The sequence below is a fragment of the Oculina patagonica genome, chromosome 14 (genome assembly GCF_052425735.1).
Source record: "Oculina patagonica isolate OP01 chromosome 14, crgOcupat, whole genome shotgun sequence".
In the NCBI taxonomy this organism is placed as follows: Eukaryota; Metazoa; Cnidaria; class Anthozoa; order Scleractinia; family Oculinidae; genus Oculina; species Oculina patagonica.
Window position 1 is genome coordinate 23,697,478 of NC_135771.1, and position 26,389 is coordinate 23,723,866.

General features: G+C 40.1%; 2 protein-coding genes across 3 annotated transcripts; one reads left to right on the forward strand and one right to left on the reverse strand.

Moving 5' to 3' along the window:
• Nucleotides 1-25,525, forward strand: LOC144639325 (dimethyladenosine transferase-like). 2 transcript variants are annotated; one of them, XM_078498644.1, is made up of 12 exons: nucleotides 1-150; nucleotides 283-356; nucleotides 2,245-2,331; nucleotides 2,487-2,548; nucleotides 3,165-3,258; nucleotides 3,699-3,748; nucleotides 5,044-5,167; nucleotides 6,453-6,545; nucleotides 8,130-8,194; nucleotides 9,146-9,209; nucleotides 23,971-24,077; nucleotides 25,357-25,525. In XM_078498644.1, the coding sequence occupies exons 1-12, from the start codon at nucleotides 87-89 to the stop codon at nucleotides 25,397-25,399; spliced, it is 927 nt and encodes a 308-aa protein (XP_078354770.1). In that variant the 5' UTR covers nucleotides 1-86; the 3' UTR covers nucleotides 25,400-25,525. The 2 variants fall into 2 exon arrangements, with proteins under 2 accessions (XP_078354770.1, XP_078354769.1); XM_078498643.1 differs by lacking the exons at nucleotides 23,971-24,077; nucleotides 25,357-25,525 and adding exons at nucleotides 15,860-15,966; nucleotides 16,675-17,104.
• On the reverse strand, nucleotides 10,437-13,395 carry LOC144639302 (kelch-like protein 40). The gene is made up of 2 exons (XM_078498601.1): nucleotides 10,724-13,395; nucleotides 10,437-10,617 (listed from the first exon to the last, which is right to left on the reverse strand). Exon 1 carries the CDS (start codon nucleotides 13,217-13,219, stop codon nucleotides 11,015-11,017), a length of 2,205 nt encoding a protein of 734 aa, XP_078354727.1. The 5' UTR covers nucleotides 13,220-13,395; the 3' UTR covers nucleotides 10,437-10,617; nucleotides 10,724-11,014.
• Nucleotides 25,526-26,389: the final 864 nt, after the last annotated feature.

Consider the following 26,389-nt stretch of genomic DNA (forward strand, 5'->3'; position numbering starts at 1 on the left):
AATTGCACATGGCGGATCGAACGTGACGCAAGAAGACCCGAACAAGACATTTTTATTTGGTTCTATGTTCTTTACTGGATAATAAAATGCCCAAAGTAAAAGCAGCGAAGAAAAGTAGAGAGCATGGCCAAAACAAAGTGTATCAACAAGGTATGATTTCATTTCTTTTGTCGATATTCTTATAATGTTAATTTTATAGTTCGTATTTTATGTTGTTTTTGTTGTGTTCAAATTCACTGATCAGAAATACAATTTGTTTTTATTTGGCTTCATCGATCTCAGGTTTGCAGTTCAAAACGGAGCATGGCCAGCATATTTTAAAGAATCCGTTAGTGATAACCAGTCTTGTCGAAAAGGTTGGTTGGTTTTACATTTTTAAAATAATATTCATTGCTTTTTTCTGCTACATGCAAACTTTAATAATAAGCTTTAAAAAGCAGTGAAAAGTTATAGACGGTGGCTGTTTTATCTTACATGTAAGCTTATGGTACTTAAGCTTGCATGCAGGCTATACGGGTATGTGCCGCTCAACAGGGTATTTTTTTGCATTCACTGACTCTGGAACAGGGTTGATTTTCCCCCAGAATCGTGATTAAACACTATCAAGTTTAGCTATGAAACTCTGCTAACCTCATCGCGTTATCTCCAAGCCACAGATGAAGTCAAGTTAGCGCTTTGGAATATGCTGCGAATGAAGACTTACTAAGAGAAGAGTCTATGAAGCCCCCCCCCCCCCACTTAAAGTCCCCAGTCAGCCCTCCCCCCCCCCCCACTTCGAAAAATGTTCCGGCATCCCTGTGTATTTATATCTATCTACATATATTTCCATTGTGGATATTGTCTGGAACAGGGTACCTATTTTGCAATGTTTATCAGGAACTGGGTCGCAAATTCAGCTCTTTTTCTCAGGAACAGGTCCAGACTCTCAGAGACTTGGTGGCACACTGCCATAGTTAATTTAAGGGAGTACTCCCCCTGGGGACATGAGCAGCATGCCACTATGCTCCGACTCGATGCAACACATGCTTTTGACACCCATGCCAAATGGTCTTTGACATACAGTTGACCCCCTTTTAAAAGCGGCCACCCTTTGGGAAATGGTAAGTGGCCACTTAATAAAGGCTGGTCGCTCAATAGGGGCTCGTCAGAAATAAGCATAAGGCCTGGTAGAAACATTACTTTATTGTCAAGAAATCAGAAGGTCATCACTTAGCTTAGCGACAACGGAATCACGTCAAGACATTTATTACTATAGGCGTGTGTTTCAATGTTTTTGTCAGTCGTCACTTCAAATTTTGGACTCTTATCTGTCACTAGGTTGATGAAAGCAATGCCAGACTATGTGTATTTAATTCTTGGTGGCTATATAAAATAGAGGTAAAAACAATAGACAAATCCTCATTGGGACGGCTGAAACGTGGCTGCAGGCTTAATAGAGGTGGCCGCTAAATAAGAGTTTTATTTACAGTATTTTACCGGCAATGCTTTTGGGACTTTGATAACTGGCAGCTTATTAGGGAGTGGCTGCTTAATGGGTGGCCACTTAATAGGGGTTCCACAGTGTACCATGTATATAAATGGGCCCTTGTCCCCACTAGAGAAGATGTCTAAGGTTTCCAAGTGAAAATTTCTAATATAATATATTCCAGAAAAAATCCGTACCATACCACGGACAGCTGTTTGGAATTCCGAGGGCAAGGGGGGTTCTTTGAACTGGAATCCCGAAGGCATGGGGGATACTTACGATTGGAATTCCAAAGGCATAGGGGAGTTCCAGATCTTGGATTTCCAGAGGGGACAGACAAGAGTGTGTTCCTTAAAAATGCTTATTTTGTGGACTTCTAGTTCGTAAAATAAAGCACGAACTGAAGACCGCATCGCGGAAGCAGGATACAAGACAAGTATCCATCGATCAGGCATGTGTTCGCGTTCATTTACAAAAGAAAAACGATAAAATGTGGGTTGTACATCAAGCTCTAGAGGCCTTAACGATTATGGAATTCTTCTGAAGGCAAGAGGGGGGGGCTAAAATATGGAAGCCGTCCGTGGTATGGTTACCGTATGAATATTTTCTAGAATCACCCATTCAAAGTTTTTGTTAGATGTTATTTTGCTGACATAAACTATAGGTATCTGACAATGCCTTACTCCAGGGCAAACCATACATTGTTAGTAACTCTTCGATACATTATATTTTAATGTTTGTTTATGTTACGACCAAGTAAGCTGTTTTATATTCCACAGGCAGGCCTAAGATCTACAGATACTGTTTTGGAAATTGGTCCTGGAACTGGCAACTTAACAGTAAAATTGTTAGAACGTGTCAAAAAGGTAAGTCTGTTCAACTGCTCTGAGCTATGTCACAAAAGTCAAGAAAGAGAAATTGTACCATGAGAAAAGTACGTAGACAAGTTAAAGGAGATTTTGCATGATTTTTGGCAATTGAACTTTGAAGGGTTATAATATTTGTTACTTGTTTTGTTTAGGTCATTGCTTGTGAGGTGGATCCTCGCATGGTTGCTGAGCTTCAAAAAAGAGTGCAAGGAACGTAAGTGCTCAAAACATCTGTGGCAATAAATGTTCAGTTTTATAAATGGTGATAGGAAAAAAAACAGATCTCTTAAAAGGTGGTACATATGGCTGAAGCGCAAAAAAAATTCTCGCAGTTTGGCTTATATTGTAGTTTATGATTGTGTAGTGTACATGTGTGTTCACTTGTTATTTTTGGAGTACAGGCTCGCTTCCCCCCTTTTTTGGAGAAAGCAAAGATTGACATTCGTTGTTTAAGGTCGGCCATTTTGAGCCGCCATTTTTACATTTTGCATTTCAGGATGCCAATGATCGAAGCTACAGCAAAGCAACAGGCATTGAATAAAAATGAAAACTTAAAACAACTAGCTATAACAATAGCAAAAATACCAATAGATTAATTCTCTCATAATACTTTAATATCTCAAATGGGGAAGCTAAAATATGTATATTTAAACAACCTGACTGCAATCAGCAAATAAAAGCTGACAAGTCAATTAAGAAATGTAAGTTTGGACCATGCCAGTTTATCTCGCAACAACTTACATTGGCCATTTAAATAGTCAGCCCTTTGATTTTTCTGTTAATAATAATTTACAGATTGTATCATTGTCTTGTTTCATGTGCTGCATCAGACCTCAGGCAAGCAAGCTTCATGTGATGGTCGGTGATGTCCTCAAAACTGACCTGCCGTATTTTGACGTGTGTGTAGCTAACCTTCCTTACCAGGTAAGTTCCACCTCAGGCAAACGTCACCACAGTTTTGTCTCCAATAATTATTATATTAAGTAGGTATGGCTGTCCAGGCTTTTTTTCTTGGACAGCCAGTACTTTTCATTCAGTAAACCTGTAGACTTTTTGTAATTATTAGTATAAATATACTAAGTATTATTTTATTGACTAAAAAAAATTGTTACCATTTAGTTGTCCTTTCAGACTTAAACTGAACTATAATGACAATACTGCAGATTTAGCAGATCAGTGCCACAGGCCATTGGCAACAAAAGTTAAAATCACTCCCTCTCCCCCCCCCCCCCCCCAAAAAAAAAAAAAGAAGTAAAGAAACCCACCTCTATTTTTCATAATTTTCTAGTCGTTAATAATTTGATGATTATTTATACTCAAGATGAATATTTATCATTCTATACCTTGTTGTTTCCTTTTCACAGATTTCATCTCCATTTGTTTTCAAGCTTCTTCTTCACAGACCATTTTTCAGGTACAAATCTTGGCTAAAAAGTTTTTTGATTTTTCTCCTTAAGCCTATTAATGTCCTTAAGGTCGCGGGGGATACCTACGGCATGAATAAATTCATGAAGAGAAATTTTGCTTGACCTGCATCTTTTAAAACGCTTATTTCTCAGCTGTTATGGGTGCGATTAAGCTCAAATTTTACAGACATAAAGAAATGATGAAAGATTGTGAATGTCATCTTTCATTTGGTAGATTGCATTTAACGGCGATGTTATAGCCTTGTTATTGCCAAATTGGGAAAAACATGATTTTGTGGCAGAGTTTGCGGAACGAGTAGGAGACAGCACACTGTGATCTTGTCAAAAACTAATCAGTCAATACCTTTAGAGTGTCATAACAGAAGCGGATTTTTTAATTTAAAGTTTGCCAGCAAGTTATGGCGGTTTAAGTGCGCAAATTTGAATTTAATGTCTTCTACCTCTTTCTAAAAGCGCTCTTTTAAAATTCCGCTTCTGTTATGACACACTACAGTATTCATAGTTTACCTATCTGCCGTGGCAAATCATGAAGTTCTGTATCCGTGCTGTATTCTCTGCCACAAAATTGTCGGAAAAGTCCAAACTTTGAGATTTCCGAAGGTGTCCCGACCTAAATACGATCATTTTGCCAAGGAGAGATGTAATTATGGTAATTATATTCCACGCTTTAATGGTGAGAACAATGCGTTTTTAAAAAGGACACGATTGTTTATGCCGAATAGTTTTGTGATTACTCTGAGTTGCAGAAATATTCCAATTCAAATGAAAATAAGCTCAAAGACTTCCTACAATCTATATGAACGTATAACGCCAAGTGTTGTTTTAAATTGGTTAAAATATCAAAGAAACAGGGATTTTTTACAAATCACGCGCACGCACCCATGTTTTTGTCCAGTCATAAATATCTCGTAAAGTTGTCGATGTCAGTCGTTGTACTTCGTGCATACGCTTTAAATAAATGCATAATGATGAGCCTAAGGTGTCCCCCGCGACCTTAAATTGCCACAAATAATTTACTACAGTTAGCAGTCAACTCTCTCTAAAATGGACACCATCCGGACCGGCTCCAACTGTGACACTGTCTGTCTTAGAGGAGTGTCCATCTTATAGGGAGTTTAGTTACAATAAAACAACTGAAAAACGGCAGGGACGGGACCAACACCGGGACCAACACCAGGAGTCCATCTTGAAGAAGTGTCCATCTTATAGAGGTGTCCGTAAAAGAGAGAGTTGACTGTACATAATTGTATAACTAAACATGTTTTTAAAATTTTATTGGTAGGTGTGCAGTACTTATGTTCCAGAGGGAATTCGCTCAGCGTTTAATTGCGCAACCTGGAGACAAATTGTATTGCCGTCTGTCAATCAACACACAGTTGCTAGCCAGAGTCGATCACCTGATGAAGGTAATGTCATGTCACAATTATATCATTTAGCCAGGTTTTACACCCACTTTCAGTGTTATGTGCATAGCTATCTTTCTACATTGCTCAATCTTTTGACATCGTTCTTCAACATGCAGTTGGAAATGTGTGGTTCCAGAAAATATCATACTAACCCCCCCTCCCCCCCCCCCGCCCCACAGAAGTGATTGGAAATTTCTGGGGGTGGGAGGGATCTCAAAGGCCAAAAACTTTAAAGGAAATGTATGAAGGTTAATTGGAATTTCCAGAGGGGTGGGGAGGGGGGGGGGTCTTAGGAAAAATTCCTTCCATGGGGGAGGTATGAATAATTTATGGAACTACACAATGAGCCAATAAAAACCAATGCATACAAGTGTTGGTTTCATGCAAATGAGTCCACAAGTTAAGAAGGTCATGCTAGTGGGCTATGATTGGTAGATTTTGATATATGTTGTTTGTTTAGCAATCCAAAGATGGATATCAATAGAAAGCCGCTATGCATGTAACACGGAGAGTGGGTGTTAATTGCCATCTTACTTACTTCATCTTCAGAAATGCAGGATACGAAATTTTGTTTCCATGATTTTTCATTCAACCTAAAGTAAAGTTATTCTCTGTTACATGTAAATCTAAGCACCAGCATGCCCTGGTTCCTTACTTGCCCTGGTTCCTTACATGCAAACTTACATGTAGTTTCACTGAGTAACATGACTTCTAGTCAGACTTTGCTGAGCTGACTTCTGAAGAATTGTTGATACAGTTAGACCCCACTAATTTGAACTCTGTTATTTCAAATTCCCCATTTTTTTGTGTTGAAACCCATTTCCTTTCAATTGGATTTACCCTTTTGTCATTTACTATCAGCTATTTCGAACTCCCACTATCAGGGCCGTAACTAGCAAGAGGCAAGATGAGGCACTTGCCTCGTCTAGATTTTTATTAACTCCAAAATTAAAAACAAAATATTTTTGTTGGGAAAATCATCCCAAATTGTACAAGATTGATTTTTCTCAATTTCTCAATTGATTTTTCTCAATGTCTTTGAAGGAGTTCCAGAGCTTCTAGATTTCAAAATTTTTTGGAGGGCATGCCCCCAGAACCCCCCAACAAGATCTTGCCTCGTCTATGGCAAAGGTCTGGTTATTGTTTCCCTTGCTGGTTTTAAATAGCGGGGTTTACAGGTAACTGTAATCACATTTGATGGCCAATAAATCTTATTTCCTGCCTTTATGGTGCCACTTTAACGTAAATTAATCTACATATATCAACAACAATAAAATTATGACAGGTTGGCAAGAACAACTTTCGTCCTCCGCCAAAAGTTGAGTCCAGTGTGGTCAGAATAGAACCCAAAAATCCACCACCACCAGTTAACTTTAAGGTAAGAGGCAGCCATGTCTAACTACTAAGATGTTTATCTGAACCATTGAGGCACACTCAAGGCTTGAGACTAATGGTAGCCAACTAGTCACAGGTTAACAGAAATGCAGTTTTGGCTGATAGGTTCTAGGATTTCGCTAGGCAGCTTAAATGGCTACCGGTAGTTAAAATCTCAGGAATTTGATTGGACAAAAGTAAAAGTAAAGTCTGTGTCCGAGCCAAGTGGCCCATACAGCCGAAGCTTATCCCGGTTTCCGTAGCATTAAGCGACTAAGAGTATTGCTACTCCCCCCTGGAAGGGATCTAGTCCTTTGCCGGTTTACCCCCCAGTAATAAATTGGCTGGTACCCATTTATACACCTGGGTGGAGAGAGGCACTGTGAGAGTAAAGTGTCTTGCCCAAGAACACAACGCAGCGCCTCGGCCAGGCCCTGAACACGGGCTGTTGGACTCGGAGTTGAGCGTGCTAACCATAAAGCCACCACGCCTCACAAAAGACCATACACCCGTACATCAAAATCAACGCAAAGAGAACAGAACTCACCAGTACACTATTAACTCCTATAAAATTATCAAAGACTGTAGACAAGCTGAAATTACCAAAAAGTAACCTAAACTTAACCCTAACGAAAATGATTACAGAGCCAGTGAAGACAGAAAATTGCCTCTGCCGAAACCTAAGTTAGCTTTCAGAATTCTGGCTAGTAGAAAATTGGTTTTGGCTAGTGAAATCTAAGTTGTCACTTGCCAATAGGCTACCTAGCAAAAAAGTTAGTCTTGAGCTTTGAGAGTGGCCTAACAGTTTGCAGTCTGGATTCGAGCCATGGACATCATTGTGCTGTGTTCTTTTACAAGACACATAACCCTCACAGTGACTCTTTCCGCCCGGGTGTACAATGGGTACCAGCAAATTTACTGCTGGGGGATACAATGGACTACCATCCCATCCAGGGGGAGCTTGAGTAGAAATACTATTAGTCACTTCATCCTACTGAAACCTGGAAAATTTAACCTCTGGCCTGATGGGCCACTAGGCCGGAGTCCAGAATTAACTTAATCTAAACATAAATTAAAGTGGATCATACCAAACATATTAGTAATCAAAGAAAATAAAAAACGATTGTTGTTTTCTAGTTATAAAAGTCCCAAAGGTGGGGTTGCCAGAGCCCCAGAGCCCCCAAAATATTTTCCCTTGAGCCCTATAGTTTTTTTCTGCTTGGACGCCTAAAGTTATTTTATTGTTGAACCTTGAGTCTCAAAGACTGAATTCAGACATTCTTACACAGAGACAGCGTCATGTGGTGCTTTGTTTGTCTGTCTCATTTATGAACTTTTTAAATTCTTAATTACCGAGACACACAACACCGCAACTACACCTTTTTTTCTCAAACTGTAAAACACTAGTACCGGTATATTAATGGAGCCCGGAGCTCTGGATTAAATTCCTGGCAGCCCTGGAGCCCTATTTATTGTGGCCTGGAGTTCCACTTTTTGACACCAGTGCCCTGGAGCCCTAAACCCCTGTGGGACCCTGAGTCATGTTTGGACAGCCTGTCATCCATATGTGTGTTTAAATTTCTCTTAGGAATGGGACGGTCTTGTAAGAATTGCCTTTGTACGGAAAAACAAAACACTCAATGCTTGTTTCAGGTGAGTTTTTTTATTCATGTGTACCATATTTAGATCTAAGAATTAAAGTGCAAAATCACTGTTTTATGCACTTAATTTGGTTTCAACCAAAAAAATTCTATACGTATGGCATAGCTCTACAGAGATCCGTGTAATGTCTCTGACTGGTCGCTGCTTAAGGCCTGATTACGTAAGCTGGGCTGGCATGGTTAACTAGCTTCGGCTGGTTTGGTTTGTCGGGATGACTTCCATCCCAGTATTACATGAGCCGAGCCAGCTTGGGATGGACAAGGTTGGGCATGAATGAGGGCTAAAATTAAGCATGAATGATCTTGGCGTGAAGAAAGAGTTGGATGATGTTGATGGCCTTTTCCCCGCAATTTGGTGTTTTATTTTCTACACTTATACAGCTACATGAGCTGATTTGCCTCTTCATCCTATTTAGAAAGAAGAATATTAATTTTTGTGGTCGCCAGTGTGCTCGGAAGAGAAATATAATACTGGCCTGGTTAGGCCCGTTTGGCAATTTTCTGCTCCTCATACTGCTCAAATCTAGCTATTTTCTCGCTTTTTAGTCATTCTGCATCAGAGCAGTTGTCGTTTGATGTGGGATGGACTGGCCGGCCAGATGAACGTGATTACATGGAAAATTTTCATCACAGCATTGTGATACCCGGATCTCAGCAAACCGGGCTGGCCCAGTTGTCATGTATTACTACTACTAATCGAAAAATTGTTTTTTCTTTGAACTTGCCCAGCTCAAGTAATCAGGCCCTTAGTGTTAATTTTTGCATACAAGTAACAACCAATCATGGATCACAGTAAAGTTACGTCAGCAGTATGGAATTTTTCATGTTTAATCTTCACACATCTCTCGAGTGGATGTGAAATGAGTGCATGAAGAGAAGCAACTGTTATATCTCAAGCGGGGTTTTTGTAAGTTTTCTTATTGTAAATACTTTTTTGTTGCAGTTCACGAGCTGTTACAGAAATGTTGGAGAAAAACTACAAGATTCACTGCTCACTAAACGATATTGTAAGTAACTTAACACATTGAACATTGTACATGTATAACATGCTGAGCATAATGTTTCAGGGGCACCCAATGACGGTTTTCTCCCATTTTCAACTGTTTTTGGGAGGTGCGGACTCCAGATCGAGCAGTCCAGGTTCGAAACCTGGCCGGGGCACTGTGTTGTGTTCTTAGGCAAGATACTTTACTCTCATAGTGCCCCTCCACCTTGGTGTATGAATGGGTACCGGCGAATTAATTTTACTGCTGGGGGGTAACCCTGCACATGATGGACTAGCATCCCATCTAGGGGGGAGAAGAAATACTCCTAGTAGCTTAAGGTCATTGCCCCGAAATAAAACTGAACATAGATTTTTAACCAAACTTCGCCTACTGGTTTATTACTTCAAGGGAACTTAAATTTTGAAATAAAAAGGGGGGTCACCAGATTCGTTTAGGAGCAGGACGACCATGTATATTCCATATAATTCCTTTATAATTCCTCTGCGAGTACTGGCAAAGTACACTTTTTTAGCGATAATTTATTTTTCAAACACATGAATTGATCTGTTTTCATTTTACAGAAAGAATTTGATCGCTACACCCAAAATATGAGAAAAAATTGATAGGTCACCAGGCTCGTTTAGGAGAAAATAACAATTTACTTCTCTCGCGGACTAAGCCGCATAGAAAAAAAGCCGCCATTTTGTTGATGTGCTCGCGCCCGCGCGCGCTAATTACGTGTAAAATTCTGCGCAGTAAGGATGCGCAATGCAAAACAGGGCAATGACCTTAATGCTACAGAAACAGAAATAAGCTCTGACCAGATGAGGCACTTGACTCGTATGCAGGCTTACCTACCTACCAACAACTGTTTTGTTCTAAAATGTAAATTTATTTAATTAGTTATTTGCATCTTTGTGACACACACCTATCAGATTACTTTGAATTTCAACAAATCCTCGCAATCAAACAATCAATACAACATCAATCATTTATTAATGTCATGGCGCTGAATGAGGTTTGCCCTCTCTATCCGAGCCAGAGGCTCATGTAAGATCGATCAATCAACCAATCAATCAATCTATCAATCAATCTATCTATCAATCAATTTGTCAATCAATCAATCTATCAACCAATTAATCAATCAATCAACCAATCTATCTAACAATCAATCAATCAGTCACTTTATCTGTCTGTCCATCTACCTGATCACTCATCTGTCCCTCCATTCCTCAGTAAGTCAGTCAGTTTATTTATTTATTTAAATTTATTTATTTATATTTTTGCAAAGTTCTTGAAAAATATCAAAACACATTTTGCAGCGCATGCTAACATGTTGCCTTTTAAAATTGCGTGTAACAGCTTTGATTATTCAACTGATAAAGGCTTGAGCACTAGCCGAAATATCTTTACCCTGCGAGCAGGCTCTCTATTCAGGGGTAACGTGAATTGAACTCACTCGCGAGATCGTGCCTTCCGTGCTCGAGGAGTATAATTCACGTTGCCCCCGAATAGAGAGCCTGCTCGCAGGCTACATGTAATTGGCCAGAGTCTGTGTTCTTTCTTGCTGACCAAAAGGAAAGCAGGCTCAGGGAATGTGAGAGTAACCAGAGTTAATCATTTCAAATATTTTACAAAATGTTTTGTGTAGCTTGGATCCGTTCCCGAGCTTTTTTAATTCTTATGTTAATTCTTGAACTCTTGCTTGTTAACGTTTCTTAGAGTGTAGAGTAATGTACCACTTTTTTCACCAAGAAAATCGATACAACTCACATGACTTAGTTTTGAGACAAATGGTGTCCATGGTAACGGTCAAGATATTTTTGTCACGGGATGACCTGTCTCCACTGTAAATTCCCTCTGATAAAAACTCTCATTGAACAGCATTCTCCATCAGACAAACGTGTCTCATTTAGGTATTTTGGAGTAGGTAATTGAGTTACGACTTCCCATTTATCCTTCTCAGAGTCATAGCATTTAATTTCTTCTACCCATTCCCTGTTGAACCAACTGTCCACGACATAAACTTTCTCATCAACAGACATAAGTCCCACTACTATGTCAAAATAAGGTGACCTCGTTGAATGTGCTATAAATTGCCATTCATTTGTTGTTTCGTTGTACACTTCACAACTTGTAAAAAATAAATAACAGCACCATCCACCAGCAATGAAAATTTTCCCGTGTACCGCGGTTCCAGAAGCGCCGCCCCTCGACTCCTGAAGATCAGCCAATTTCTCCCATTTTCTTTCGTTGATATCGTACCTGTCAACATCAGCAAAAGCGAACTCAGAATTTTCATCTTCGCCACCAATGAAATAAATGAAATTGTCTTTTGCGACAATGCAAATTTCTCTCCTTAACCCGAAATCAAATGCTGCTACGTCATTCCAGGAGTTCGATTCTGGCTTGTACCTCCTAATGTAGGAAAGATGTTGTTTTCCACAAGGAAAAAATTCTGACACTCGCTCAGGCCCACTGCAAGAATGCAAAGAGACACAATCAGGGCAAGACATTTCACTTTCTGATTCCAGAACGTAAATTCCATCTTCATTATTATCACTGGAAAAAAATTGCCGTAAATCTCTGTTTCCTTTGTACGGTACGTCAGTCCATTGATCAAAGAATGAATCAAAGCGTGATAGTTCGTAGTCACGCTTCCTTCTCGAGTAAAAGGTATACAACATACCGTGACAAGATACCATTTGGTTCACCAACGGTGAAGAGGCACTCAACTTGAACCACGTATTTGTACTGGGAACATAACACATTAGAAGGTTGTGACCGGTGTACGTTTCACGTTTACGTACTACAAAAGCAGGAGTCTCCAGTGACTTTCTGGGAGGCAGAAACGAGACATTTTCAGAATTACTTGAGTCAATTGCCTTCATAGCGACTATCACAAGTTCCAGACAGCACGGATTATCGTTCACAAGATCATTTGTCGCGATATCATTGTATAGAAAGTCACGCGAAACATAAATTAGCCGAACATAACGAAATAAATCGGCGAAGTACTTCTTTCGCTCGCTTTTGTTGTGATCAATCCATGCTAAAATGATGTTAAACACATCTTCCTCTGCGCTAACATTAATTTCGTCACTTGAAATCCACTGGTTAACTTCCTCGCTCGGCATGTTCAAAAACTCTTCCGCTTTCGCTACGTTGGTGAAATTTGCATGGATGAATTTTTTGGCGCCAGAAGTAAGCTCTTCGCATTGATATCTTTCTGCAAAATAGTAAACTGAAATACAGTTCGAAGTATTCAACATCTGTGCCAAAACTCTCCTAGCCAGAAATTTTAATGGCAGAATAAACAAATAGTCAGCCATCTCGATCAGGCCCCGAGCATCATCTTCAGTCAATATCTGAACGTCACCGGTGTAAATGAACTCCAACACAGCTCCTAAACCAGCCTCGGTTAGCATTTCCAATCGAACCACTCCTTTCTTAGACTCCATCATGTCAGTGTTTAGCAGCTTTTCAAAGAAAGAACTTGCCTCTGAAAGAACTTTTCTGTGAGCTTTGAATTCTGTGCCATCTTCGACCACCAAGGTAATGTCGAAAGGATTGTCGTGTGTTTCTTGTGGCATGAATATGTCTTGTTTCATGCTCGAAGTTGCTCCCATCGCCTCAGCGCTAACATTTATTTCGTTACTTGAAGTCAATGTGTCTTGTTTTCTGCTCGTAGTTGCTCCCATCGCCTCAGTGCTAACATTTATTTCGTTACTTGAAGTCAATATGTCTTGTTCCCTGCTCGTAGTTGCTCCCATCGCCTCAGTGCTAACATTTATTTCGTTACTTGAAGTCAATATGTCTTGTTCCCTGCTCGTAGTTGCTCCCATCGCCTCAGCGCTAACATTTATTTTGTCACTTGAAGTCAATGTGTCTTGTTTTCCGCTCGTAGTGAGTTTCTGCCATCGCTTCAGAGTAACATTCATTTCGTCACTTGCTCCCATCGCCTCTGCTCTAACACGTCTTTCGTCACTTGAAGTCAATGTGTACTTTTTCCTGCTCGTAATTGCTCCCATCGCCGAATAACACTGTTACACAGAAATCTTGTGAAAACCTTTTCAGCTGATATACAAAGAATGTTACTAATGTTTTGTCGATAGCCGTTTCAGTTGAACATCTATCCTCCTTCGCAGACGTTCTTTGAGCTCGTCACGCGTTTTTCCCCACGAACGTCTGCTAACCGAGCTGCCACTTCTGCTCGACAGCGATTAGCCAATCAAAGCTCACCTTTTCTGGAAAGTGGAATTTTGACCTTTACGCTCAAAAAGCTGAACAACACGCAGTAGTGACAAAACGCTCGAGCAAAATACATATATCTTTCAGCCTTTCACGCGTTATACGGCGCAGAACTTCTCTCTAAAACAGAACTACAGCTATCTCGAAGCGCGGGGGGGACTCCCATAAATTTTGGATAGGGGTGTGCCGCGAAGGTTCTTAAGACCCTATTTTTAAAAGGATAAGGAAAGCGAAAATTGATACCTTTTTTAAGGCCAAAAACCGAAAAATTACATCCTATTAAAGGGGAGGAGAAGCGTCCCGTGACGACCCAAATAACGGCTAATCGCGCGCGGCAAAACGCAAATCTTTATAAAAATCGCGTTACTAATACTTGTTCAGTCGTTAAGCTGGGCGTTTATTTTAGCTGATAGAAGCTAGGTACCCTATTTAAGGATGAAAATGGGAACACATTGCCCAAAGGAGCAAAAATGATACCCTATTTAAGGACCGAGAAGCTCAAAGACCATATTCTATCCCGCGGCACATACCTATATAGCCCATATATGGGAGCGCTCCCCCCCCCCCCCCGGGTCTCGAAGTAAAGTGAAGCTAAGGCAGTCTCGGGGTCAACCTAGTCAAAAATAAATTTGACATCCGTGAAAAAATGCAATGCGTCTTGTAACAGAATGGATTAAGACGGATTTCGCAGAAAGTTCAAGCAATGAGTGCGAACATTAAGTGCCAAAAATCTGCTTATAGCACGGCAACATTTTGTATACTTTTAAAAGATCGTACTTAAATTTATTTGTCTTAGTGACCCCGTAATTAAAATCTGAAGCATTCTTGAGAAAATTAAGGTCAAACCTCGTAAAATTGTTCAAAACGCGCGCCATTTTGTTTTGAACTGGCGTGAAACGTCCGTTTTAACTGAAATATAAATAACTTCAAACCCATTTTTCTCTCGCGGGGTCAGCTTGAGAGCCTAAGGTTTGGCACGTTTTCGTTAGCTGTACTTAAACTGTTACCATGCTCTGAGGTCTCTTTTGTAACTTTGTTTTGCCTGTATTTCTCGAATGTTGGGTGGAAACCATCTTTATCATTCAGGCCCGCTGTCACAAATATTTTAAAATATTTCAAAGTTTCAGATCTTGTCTGTTACTGGCAGATATGATCAAATCCCAAGGGATAATAGACTCTGCCCTACGTGTGGATCTTCTATTCTCCTATTGTAAATATTGTAAATAATATTTTTTTAATCTTTTATTGTAAATAATATTGTAATAATCCTTTGTAAATTTAGTTTTTTTGGAAGACGAAAAGGCACTCTGTGGAAGTTCTTCCAACAAAGCCGTTATTATTATTACTTTTCCATTGTACTAAATACTGTAGTTCTAGAGATCCTGACCCCCTCTCCCCCCGGATGGTCTTCTAGTCCATCGCAGAGTTAAAGGAATGAGGCACTATGAGAGTAAAGTATTTCGCCTAAGAACACAAAGCATTACCCCGGCCAGGGCTCAAATCCAGACCGCTTGATCCTGAAATATTACCTTATTATAGGAAATTAACGCTTGTGTTAATTAAGGTATTTGAAATAATTAACGCGACTTAAATTAACGCGAATTGAAGAAAAAATGACTTCCCAATAAAGGAAATAAACGCGAAAGAGGGGGTAACATTTCAAAATAAAGGAAATTAACGCGACGTAAACAACAGCGACAAGTTTAGTTCAACACTTGTAGGCGTATAATCTTAAACGAAAACAATGTTCGTGGTACTTTTCCCACTTTGAGCGTTCTTCGCAGTATCAATGATAGTGGCAAGAAAAAATTATGCTTTTTCCTTGGAGTCAAGAACATCTGGACTGTAACGAAAAATTGGGGCCAAGATAATGGACATTAACGTCATGGAAATTAACGCTCCACTTAATTAACGGCGCGGAAATTAACGTTAACAAAAATTAACGCGAAAATGTGAAATTCGCGTTAATTTCATGACGCGTTAAAACAATTATTCCACGAGCGCGCGTTGGATATGAGATGGTATGCGCCTCGTTGGCTATAATGATCCCATATCCAACAAGTGCGAGTGGAATAATTGGTTTATTAAAAACGCCCTAAGAATTGCCAATATTTGAGCTCCCCAGCTATTTTCGTTGACGCGTATCGGCTACCATTAAATTGTGGTCAATGGTATATGAGCTCATATACCATTGTCTGTCAGCCAATCAGAGCTCAGGGATTGCAATATACTAGTGCTAGTTTTTAATAACATGGAGTATCCCACTTGTCGCATGTATTTTTTGGTATACACACTCGCCTAAAGGCTCGTAAGGCTCGTGTGTATACCGAGAAAATAAAAGTGACTTGTGGGATATTCCATAGTATACCAGCCGAAAACGATGCACAACTAGTATGTAATTTATGATTTTGTTGTTGCAGATGGTCGACGAGGGATTTGATATCAAAGAAAAAGTCCAGAAACTTTTAACAGACAGTGAATATGACAAAAAACGAGCTCGGACGATGGACATGGATGATTTTCTTGGGTAAGAACAGAAACCGCGGAGCATTTTCCGATAAGGGCGGGGGGGGGGGGGGTGACTATTGACTTGAAGTGTGTGTGGGGGGGGAGAGACTCTTCTCTTAGTAAGTCTCTCAAGTCTGTTACGTCTCTCACATCACTAAGAAGTCTCAGATCATTTTTAATCGCATTATTTATTGTTTCTACATTCCCCGCTTATATGGCTGCGAATTCCTGAATTCCTTATCTGTCTAAGGGTCTCTTCATATGGGACTGGTAAACAGACTGTCTCGTTTCCTTGGACGAATTTTGTCGTCTGTTCACATGGGAAATTTCAGCCCGATTGAGCGCGACTATCGATCGTAGCTTTATTAAACACTTGCAACTTAACTTACAAAGCAAATTCGCATACTTCTAAAGAGGAAATACATGCAAGGCAAACTTATGCCTTTTTGACCGCCCGGTCGACCAATCTCGGTAACCGGGCTGGCCTGCCTTCTCATAACCACATCGACTGACGTTTTTACAAAGGAAACAGGAGTTATAGACGTTATACGAGATCTCGGAGAGCCCCTCCCCCACCCCCTAAGTATAATAGCCTTTTGACTGTTGAAGTTGCGGTTTATATTTATGCTGCTCGTTTCACTTCAATGTTCAGAAAATTTCAGAAGCTGGCATACACTGAGAGGTTGAAGATTAAAACATTAACTTTGTTTCTTCTCTTTTGTTTCAGACTTCTTCATCTTTTCAATTCGAACGGAATTCATTTCACGTGAAGCTTTCTGGAGAATGCTCGTCTTTGCCTTTTGTACATAAACACGAATTCTGTCTGCAACTGCTTTTTTCAATTGCCGACCTTTGCTGCGGGTAGCTGATCATATTAAATGCTTAAAAAGTGATGTAACGGCGTATTTCAGATAATTTCCAGACTAGAAGTCGGATTTACGGTGACAGAAACCTCAGGAGATACAAAAATATTTACCCCTTTCACTCCTTTCTTATTCTCGTTACTTTCTACTCTGCACATCCTTCGTTCTAGCCGGGAAAGTTTTGACGTAGTCGTTGGAAATGCCTGACAAGAGGACCATGATCAATGGCCGTTTTCACACTAGAGCGGACAAATCGTCTAGACGGACAAATCTCCTGAGCCTTATGGTGGATTTCCACTGACGCGTAATTTTTTACGTGCGTGAAAAAAATTAGAGACAATGTATGAACGGCCTGCGTAAACGTGTACGCAAGCCGTTCATACATTGTCTCTAATTTTTTTACGCACGTAAAAAAATACGCGTCAGTGGAAATCCACCTTTAGTGTGAAAACGGGACGGACACGATTTTGGACGTACAAGTCGTCTGAATTTGTCCGTCGATTTGGTCGTCTGGGGGGACGATTTTTTGGGGACGACTTGGTCGTCTCGACGGAAAAGTCTTCTAAAACCCTGCTTAAATTTACACTGGCTGATTGGTTGTCTGGTCGATTTGTCCGTCTTCTAGTGTGAAAACGGCCAAAAACAGGTGTTCAGGGGATCTTGATCAATTACAGGTGTTGGGCTGTTTAAGCAACGATTTTGCACCCAAAATGGATCGTGTTTTTCTTTGATTAGCCCTGTCAGAATGCAACCGAGATTCAAAATAAACAGTTCTGTAGAAAGGTCAATCCTAACTGTATCAGCTGCTTATCACAAAAAACCACTGACGTGCAAATTGATGACGTCACAAGTGGTTCAATGATCACGCCTCCAAATGGCGCTTAAAATGCGCGTTTAGGGGTGAAAGGTTTAAAGCAAAAGTTTGCCTTTAACAGTAGTATACAAGCTGTACTGTTTACGCGGCGTGTGCATTTATATTGGCTTTCCCATCCTTGGGCCAATGGCGTGCCGCTAAGAAATTGTTTGGCTGAGAAATTTGGAAAGCCATTAGAAACACGTTCTCGTGAGAAGCGTTTGTCGTGGATTCGTACGTTTAATTCAGTCGCAAGTTTTAATTTTTGATCAGTAGATCCGATGCAACCACATTACGAACGGCGCTTTGTGCGTTTTTCACGGGAAAGGATCTGAACAAGCCACATGTTGGGCGAGTGAAGGGGCAACCTCGCTACAGGGTTTTTCTTCTACCCCTTACTGAAGAGCCTGGTAATGAGGTCAACTGAAATTGTCATGAACTAACACTACTTGCAAACTTAGGGTGGTATTTTTGGTCTGTCTTATCATAGTTAGTAGAGGGGACCTCTAATTTTTTTATTCTGCTTTTCACACAATTATTACTAACAAAAAATAATTTACAATGATATACGCTACTTACATTAAAGTTACTTACAAAAGATAAATAGTCTTATCTGAGTTCGATTATGTCACAGAGAAGCTGGTAATGTGCAAGTATCCATATCTTGACATAGATTATTTTAAATTCAATTAAAAAGTAATGTGATATTAATAGCCAGCTTAACAAAACATGCAGGAATACTGAAAGGAAGTTTAGCAAAGTAAATATCAAAAACAAGTTATCATGAATTTTTACTGGGTTTTGATATCAATCGGAGGTTTGGAGACCAACTGGATATCAGTGCTTCTATGTTTGTCTTTATTCGACAACGTGGACCCGTGCTTGAAGGCCGATGCAGTGGGCCCTTACACCATTGGTATCCAAGAACTTTAAGGGGGCTTCAGCAAGGACACATGGGGCAGGTAGCCCATGCCTTGGGCCCTCCCAAACCCACAAGGGAAGGGAAAGGTAATGCCAAGCCCGAAGGGAGTTGTTGGGCTTTGGAAGTTCCCAAGATATGTTTTCATTAAACAAAACATATTGCTGCCACGAAAATTCCCACCACACCCCCAGAAGACCAGAGCAAGCACATGCAGTCCGGCACATACTGGGCTGATTTTTGCTGTAGGTGGAGCCATTTCTTGACACAATATGTCTTGATTTGACAAAATGTGGACTTCTGGATCCGTGCTTAAGGGCTGACGCAATTAGCCTTGAAGCCATTGGTATCCAAGAAATTTAACGGGGAAGGGGGTGGGGGTCTGTCAAAGAAAAACAGGGACAGGTAGCCTGGGCCACGGCCTAACAACCCTAATATGGCCGTTCCGAGGTTGCGCAGGAAACTGGGGCGAGTTTTAAATGTCAAGTAATCGATAATCTGACACCACCACATAAAAGAACCCGGTAAGATTGGTCATTTGACCAAGTTTGACGCTTTAAGGATGAACACAGACAAAGTTATGGGCCTTGAAACATGGTTAAAAATCCATACAAACGTCTCTTATTTTGAGACAGCGTCCCCCAAAACCATATAAACTCTTAAATTTTTTATGATTTTTGTGATACTCTTTAAATGGGCAAACATAGTGATTTTCAACTAAGTTTTTTTCAAATAATGGGTATTTGGCAGGATTTTACAGCTGTCACAAAACGGATAAAAATTTTGAGAGTTTATATGGTTTTGGGGGACGCTGGCTTACAGTTAGAGACGTTTGTATGGATTTTTAACCATGTTTCAAGGTCCATAACTTCGTTTCTGTGCATCCTAAAAGCATCAAACTTGGTCAAATCACCACTCTCATCGAGATCTTTCATGTTGTGGTGTCAGATTATCGATTACTTGAAATTTGAAACTCGCCCCAGTTCCCTGCGCAACCTCGGAACGGCCAATTGAATTGCAACCTGGCTAGAGGGCTGGGTAAAGTCAGCCTTTTTTTTTTCTTATTTTAGAGAAGACTTTGTTTTAACATGGTAATGGCTTGCACCCGCTTTTCAATATTGGTAACTGGGCTCAATCAATCAATATATCAATCAATCGATCGATCAAACAATTAATCAGTCAATCAATCAATCACTCAATCAATCAGCCAGTCAATCAAAATTTCTGATGTCAAAAAATGTGACATGTTAGTGTTTGCTCACCCCCACCACAACCCTCCTTCTGCTGTGTCCCGTTCTTTTACCAAGCTCCTTATTGTACTGCACATTGTTTTTTTTTGTCTTGCTTGTGCCAAATCTGCTCACTTCTCTGTTGGATACCGTTTTTTCTCGAATAAACGCCCTCGGCATTTATTTCAAACTTAGCCAAGTTGGCCGGGCCATTATTTGAATCATGTAGTTTATTCGAGCCTAGTGTTCATCATGCAAGGGTTTTCTCATTTTGTGAGCATACATAGAGTGTTCATTATCAATAGGCAGCCATGATTTGAGTGGAATAATTTGAGTCTGGGCATAACGAAGTCCATGAATCGCGTACTTAAAAATCGGACAAGGCGGAGTCTACATCCTTGATGTTTACCTAAATAAAAGCGAGCTCTGGAAATGAGAGAGTAACCAGATTCATTTAACATATGAAAAATCTTACAAAACAACTTGTGCAGTTTTGATCCGTTCCCGTGCGTTCCTGATTTCTTAAGTGTCGGTTAAATTACTCTTGCCTATTAACTTAACTCTTGCTTGTCATAGTGTAGATTAATGTACCATATACAAGTCACATGACGCATGACTTAGTTCTAAATCAGTTTATCACACGTGATGTCCTTAACGGCCATTTTTGTCACGTGGTGATCCGTTTCCACTGAAAGTAACCTCCTTTTAAAACTCTCATTGAACAGGATATTACAAAACGTTTATGTGGATCAGGTATTCTTGTAATGACATTCCATTCATTCTTGTCAGGGTCATAGCGTTTAATTTCTGTCCTTCTTTCCCTGTCCACGCGGGTGTCCACGACATAAACTTTCTCATCAACGCACATTAGTCCTATTATGCGGCCATAAGGTGAACTTGCGTTTGCTATAAATTGCCATTCATTTGTTGTTTCGTTGTACACTTCACAACTAAAAAAAATTCCATAACGTGACCATCCACCAGCAATGAAAATTTTCCCGTGTACCACGGTTCCAGAAGCGCCGCCCCTTGATTGCTGAAGATTAGCCAATTTCTCCCATTTTCTTTCGTTGATATCGTACCTGTCAACATCAGCAAAAGCCTGGACAAATCCTTCCCAGCCTCCAATGAAATAAATGGAATTGTCTTTTGCGACAATGCAAATTCCTCTCCTTAAACCAAAGTCAAATGTTGCTACGTCTTCCCAGGAGTTCGATTCTGGTTTGTACCTCGTGATGTAGGAAAGATGTTGTTTCCCACAAGGAGAAAATTTTGACACTCGCTTGGGCCCACTGCAAGAACGCAAAGAGACACAATCAGGGCAAGATGTTTCATTTTCTGACTCCAGAGCGTAAATTCCATCTTCATTGTTATCACTTACAAAAATTTGCTGTAAATCTCTTTTTCCTTCGTACGGTAAGTAAGTCCATCGATCAAACAATGAATCATAGCGTAATAGTTTATAGTCACGCTCCTGAGTCTGGCTTTCAAATAAAGTATACAATGTGCCGTGACAAGATACCATTTCTGCTTCATCGGCGGTGAAAAGTCACTCAACTTGTAACATGCCTTGTACCACGTATTTGTGCGGGGAACATAACAGAGGGGCCGCTCGTCCTCTTTCGTATTTGTACGGGGAGCATAACACATGAGCTGTTCGTGGGGGTTCTCTCTCTGTATACCTACCACTATAACAGGAGTCTCAAGTGACTTCCTGGGAGGCGGAAACGAGACATTTTCAGAATTTTTTGAGTCAATTGCCTTCATGGCGGCCTTCACAAGTTCCAGACAGCACGCATTATCGTTCACAAGATCATTTGTCACGATATCATTGAGCAGATAGTCACGCGATACATAAATCAGCTGAACTTGACGAAATAAATCGGCGAAATACTTTTCTCGCTCGCTTTTGTTGTGGTCAATCCAAGCTAGAATGATCTTAAACACATTTTCCTCTGCGCTAACATTTATTTCGTCACTTGAAATCCACTGGTTTACTTCCTCGCTCGACATGTTCAAAAAGTCTTCCGCTTTCGCTTCGTTGCTGAAATTTGCATGGATGAATTGTTTGGTGTCAGAAATAAGCTCTTCGCATTGATATCTTTTTGCAAAATGGTATGTTGAAATACAATTTGAAATATTCAACGTCTGTGCTAAAACTCTCCCAGCCAGAGTTGTTAATGGCAGAATAAACAAATAGTCAGCCATCTCGATCAGGTCCCGAGCTTCATCTTCATTCAATATCTGAACGTCACCGGTGTAAATAAACTCCAACACAGCTGCTAAACCAGCCTCGGTTAGCATTTCCAATCGAACCACTCCTTTCTTAGACTCCATCATGTCACTGTTTAGCAGCTTCTCAAAGAAAGGACTTGCCTCTGAAAGAACTTTTCTGTGAGCTTTGAATTCTGTGCCATCTTCGACCACCAAGGTAATGTCGAAAGGATTGTCGTGTGTTTCTTGTGGCATGAATATGTCTTGTTTCATGCTCGTAGTTGCTTCCATCGCCGAATTAACGCTACTAAACGGAATTCTGGTGAGAACTTTTCTGGTTGATATATTCTTGGTTTGCAACCACGTGACAAGGCGGCCATGTTGGATGACAAAACAATAAAACATGTTTTTGCGGAATTTGCATAATAAAAAAAGTTTAGTTCCCAACGGAGAAGAACGCTTTGTTCCTGTTATCCCACATGGCTGCTGTAACATCAGCTGTAAACCAGCAATAAAAGACTAACGAATATTACTAATGCCTTCTTGATGTCCAGCCGTTTCCATTGAAATGATTGATGTGGTCACTCCATCTATGACGTCATCAACTAACCTGAATTTTTTAATGGCTGAAATGAAGGCCTTAAATATCAACAAGAAATTTGCGAGCGGACTTGTTCGCAAAAAAAAAAAAAATGTAAGGAGGAGCATCATCGAGCGTTGCTTATGGTATAAAGGTTTTTGTTTTAATAGTCCCAACGAAGAGATATCGCTAGTAGTTTTGTTATCAGCTTTCCACCTGGTTGATGTTCAGTTATTTTTGAGATGCATATAAATGAACTACTTGTTCATCTGCATGTGTTTTTGAATAATCCAAATTACTCTTACCCAGTCAAGTAATGTAGTTATCAACCTGTTATGGTGATAATTTTCATCGGGCATCGTGTGATTTTCTAAGTGTGCGGAAAACAGTGAACAGCAACATGTGTTTTATGTTTCGATAATTATAAAGTGTATTTTGTTAGCTTTTGAATGCAATTGAAAAGCTTTTCTTTGACACTTGATCAAGCGGAAAGCTTTGCAAAGTCTTGGAATGTCGTTGTTTTCCCATATTGCATATACGAGAAAACTTTTAGAAGCCTCTGAAATGTGGTTATCAACCTGTCAACAAGACAGTGAACATCAACATGTGTTTTGTAATGTTTTGATAATTGTAAATTGCCGAATGTGCTAACTTATGATTGCAAATGAAAAGCATTTCTTGATCAAGCAGAACGTTATAATATTATTAAGTTTTGGAATGTCGTTGTTATTTATTAATATCGCCTAGGGCCTGTTTCCGATTTTTTTTGCAGCCTGACTGGTTCTGCACAAGCGGGGTGACTGTTTGTTCGAGATATAAAGAAATGATATGGGGTTATCTAAAGGCTCTCATTATAGTTAAAGTATTGCAAGTCGAAGTTGTATTTTTCCGTGTATGCGGTTCAAAAAGGCGAATTTAAGCGATTTGAAGGGTTTTGCGTTGACTGTTACTACACGTTATATGAGAGAACAAGCTTGTACGTTTTGAATATAAAACGTTCCATAAGAAAAAAAGTTATGTTTTTACAACCGCCTTTGGCCGCCTGGTTCCCTATCGAACTGTCGGCCTTCAAAACGTACGAGATGCTGTCTGATCCCCCCACTTCCCTCCCAAATTCTAAACGCTCATGCTTTCGGCTTCGACGCTCTTAGACCTCTAACGCTTCACTCTTCAGTTGGATAACAATCATGTAAAACACACAAGTGTCAGATACTTTTATTTATTAATTTTCAATTTCCTAAAAAACACGATAATATCATGTTTATCAATAGTTTTACATGTGGACCAAGGGCAAAAGCGTAATTATAATCCACCTTTTATACGTATACTTGTGTACGTACGTAATTTATGATTTTGTTGTTACAGATGGTCGACGAGGGATTTGATATCAAAGAAAAAGTCCAGAAGCTATTAACAGACAGTGGTTATGACAAAAAACGAGCTCGGACGATGGACATGGATGATTTTCTTGGGTAAGAACTTTTAACGGTCCAGGCATTAGGAGTTTTATTGTTAACGATTAAAATTTTTGTCTACGTGACCGTGCGTTGACTGTTTTATTTAGCGACAAAATTTACTTTTTGGTCGACAGCTGACACCACTGAAATCTTTGAGATCCTAGCTAGAGTTGGAAGACAAATTTGCAGATTTTTTTAAAATTGGCTTTAATCCACGATTATCGTCAATTAGCCTTTGAGCATCCGGGTTCTGTCTGCGAGGTAAATTATGCAGACGTCAAACATGGTCATTCATGTGATTTGCACATGCAATTGTTGGTTCTTTGATTGGCTGATATGCTTGGAAAACCAAGCAGATAACAGCGATGCTTTTTCACCGCTTTAAACTCAGTGCGGTTTCAAATGGAAATTGAAAATGAATGGAGCTCATCATACAGACCAATTTCTCGGTGATAATAAACCAAACAACCAATTAATGTATATTAATTCTTAGTAGAAACTCAACTGTGTTCTACTGGAAATCCGCGAATCTGATTGGTTCTCCCATTGTTTTCTATTCGCCGTAGTTCACCACTAAATTTTTTTTTTGGGTTAGCATAACCACACTGACCTAGTATTGGTAATCGCGCAATCTGATTGGCTACACAGGTGCCTACTATCGATCCGTAGAAGGCTCTCGCAGCGCGCGCTTAGTCTTCGCTGAATTTTATCAATCAAAACCTTCAATGAATCGATTCTAGCGATATTCTGAGTTTAATAGATCGGTCAGTGGGTTATGCTAACACAATTAGACGGCTCGCTCTCGGTTTCTACCGGCTTTTGATAGTTGACTCGGGGCTTCGCCCCTCGCCAACTATCAGCCGATAGAAACCTCGAGCTCGCCGTCTAATTGTTAAATAGAAACCTCGAGCTCGCCGTCTAATTGTTAAATAGAACACAACTGCGCGCGCGTTGCTCTTTACAGGGTCATGAAAAACTCGGGCTCGTAGTCTAATTGTTAATTACAATTTTTGTCACCAGGAGCTCCTCAAATTACGTCTCTTACGTCACGTTTTAGTCTCAGATAATTTAATCGCATTATCCTTCGGCTTTACAACCCGGCCGGCCGGCCCAGTGATGGCTGTGAATTACTCAATTCCCTATCTGTTTAAGTATAATAACCTTTCAACTGTTGAAGTTGCGGTTTCTATTTATGCCGCTAGTCTCTCTTTGATGTTCAGAACATTTCAGAAACTGGCATACAAAGATTGAAGATTAAAACACTAACTTCGTTTGTTCTTCTCTTTTGTTTCAGACTTCTTCATCTTTTCAATTCGAACGGAATTCATTTCACGTAAAGCTATCTGGAGAATGCTCGTCTTTGCCGTCTGTACATAAACACGAATTCTGTCTGCAACTGCTCTTTTTAAGTTGCCGACCTTTGCCGCGGGTAGCCGATCTTATTAAATGCTTTAGTGGTGTAACGTCGTATTTCAAATAATTTCTAGACCAGAAGTCGGATTTACGGCGGCAGAAACCTCAGAAGATACAAAAATATTTACCCCTTCACTCCTTTCTTATTCTCGTTACTTTCTACTTTGCACATCCTTCCTTCTAGCCCGAAAAGGTTTTGACGTAATCGTTGGAAACCCCTGAAAAGAGGACCATGATCAATGGCCGTTTTCACACTAGAGACGGGACAAATCGTCTTAATGTGTGAAAACGGGACGGACACGATTTTGGACGCACAAGTCGTCTGAATTTGTCCGTCGATTTGGTCGTCTGGGGAGACAATTTTTTGGGGAGGACTTGGTCTTCTTGACAGACAAGCTTCTAAAAGACGAAGACGAACAAATCGTCAGACGATTTATCCGTCTTCTAGTGTGAAATCGGCCAAAAACAGGTGTTGGCCTGTTTAAGCAGCGATTTTGCACCAAAAACGAATCGTGTTTTTCTTTGGTTAGCTCTGTCAAAATGCAAATGATTTTTATACCTTTAACACTGTTAACAGTAATACAAGCTGTACTGTCTTCGCGTGTGTATTTACATTGGCGTTCCCAACCTTGAGCCAATGACGTGCCGCTAAATTGCACGTATGGTTATCGGTTCTTTGATTGGCTGAGAAATCTGGAAAGCCATTTGAAAGACAAAAACAAGTTATCGTGAATTTTTACTGGGTTTTGATATCAATCTGAGGTTTGGAGACCAACTGGATATCAGTGCTTCTATGTTTGTCTTTATTCGACAACTTGGACCCGTGCTTGAAGGCCGATACAGTGGGCCCTTACACCATTGGTATCCAATAACTTTAAGGGGGCTTCAGCAAGGTCACATGGGGCAGGTAGCCC

Excerpts from the sequence above, each read along its gene's own strand:
- LOC144639325 (XM_078498644.1), top strand. The coding sequence starts at position 87 with ATGCCCAAAGTAAAAGCAGCGAAGAAAAGTAGAGAGCATGGCCAAAAC. Across the intron at positions 3,749-5,043 it reads CTTCACAGACCATTTTTCAG|GTGTGCAGTACTTATGTTCC; the intron begins GTACAAATCTTG and ends TTTTATTGGTAG. Across the intron at positions 24,078-25,356 it reads GACATGGATGATTTTCTTGG|ACTTCTTCATCTTTTCAATT; the intron begins GTAAGAACTTTT and ends CTTTTGTTTCAG.
- LOC144639302 (XM_078498601.1), bottom strand. The coding sequence starts at position 13,219 with ATGGGAGCAATTACGAGCAGGAAAAAGTACACATTGACTTCAAGTGAC.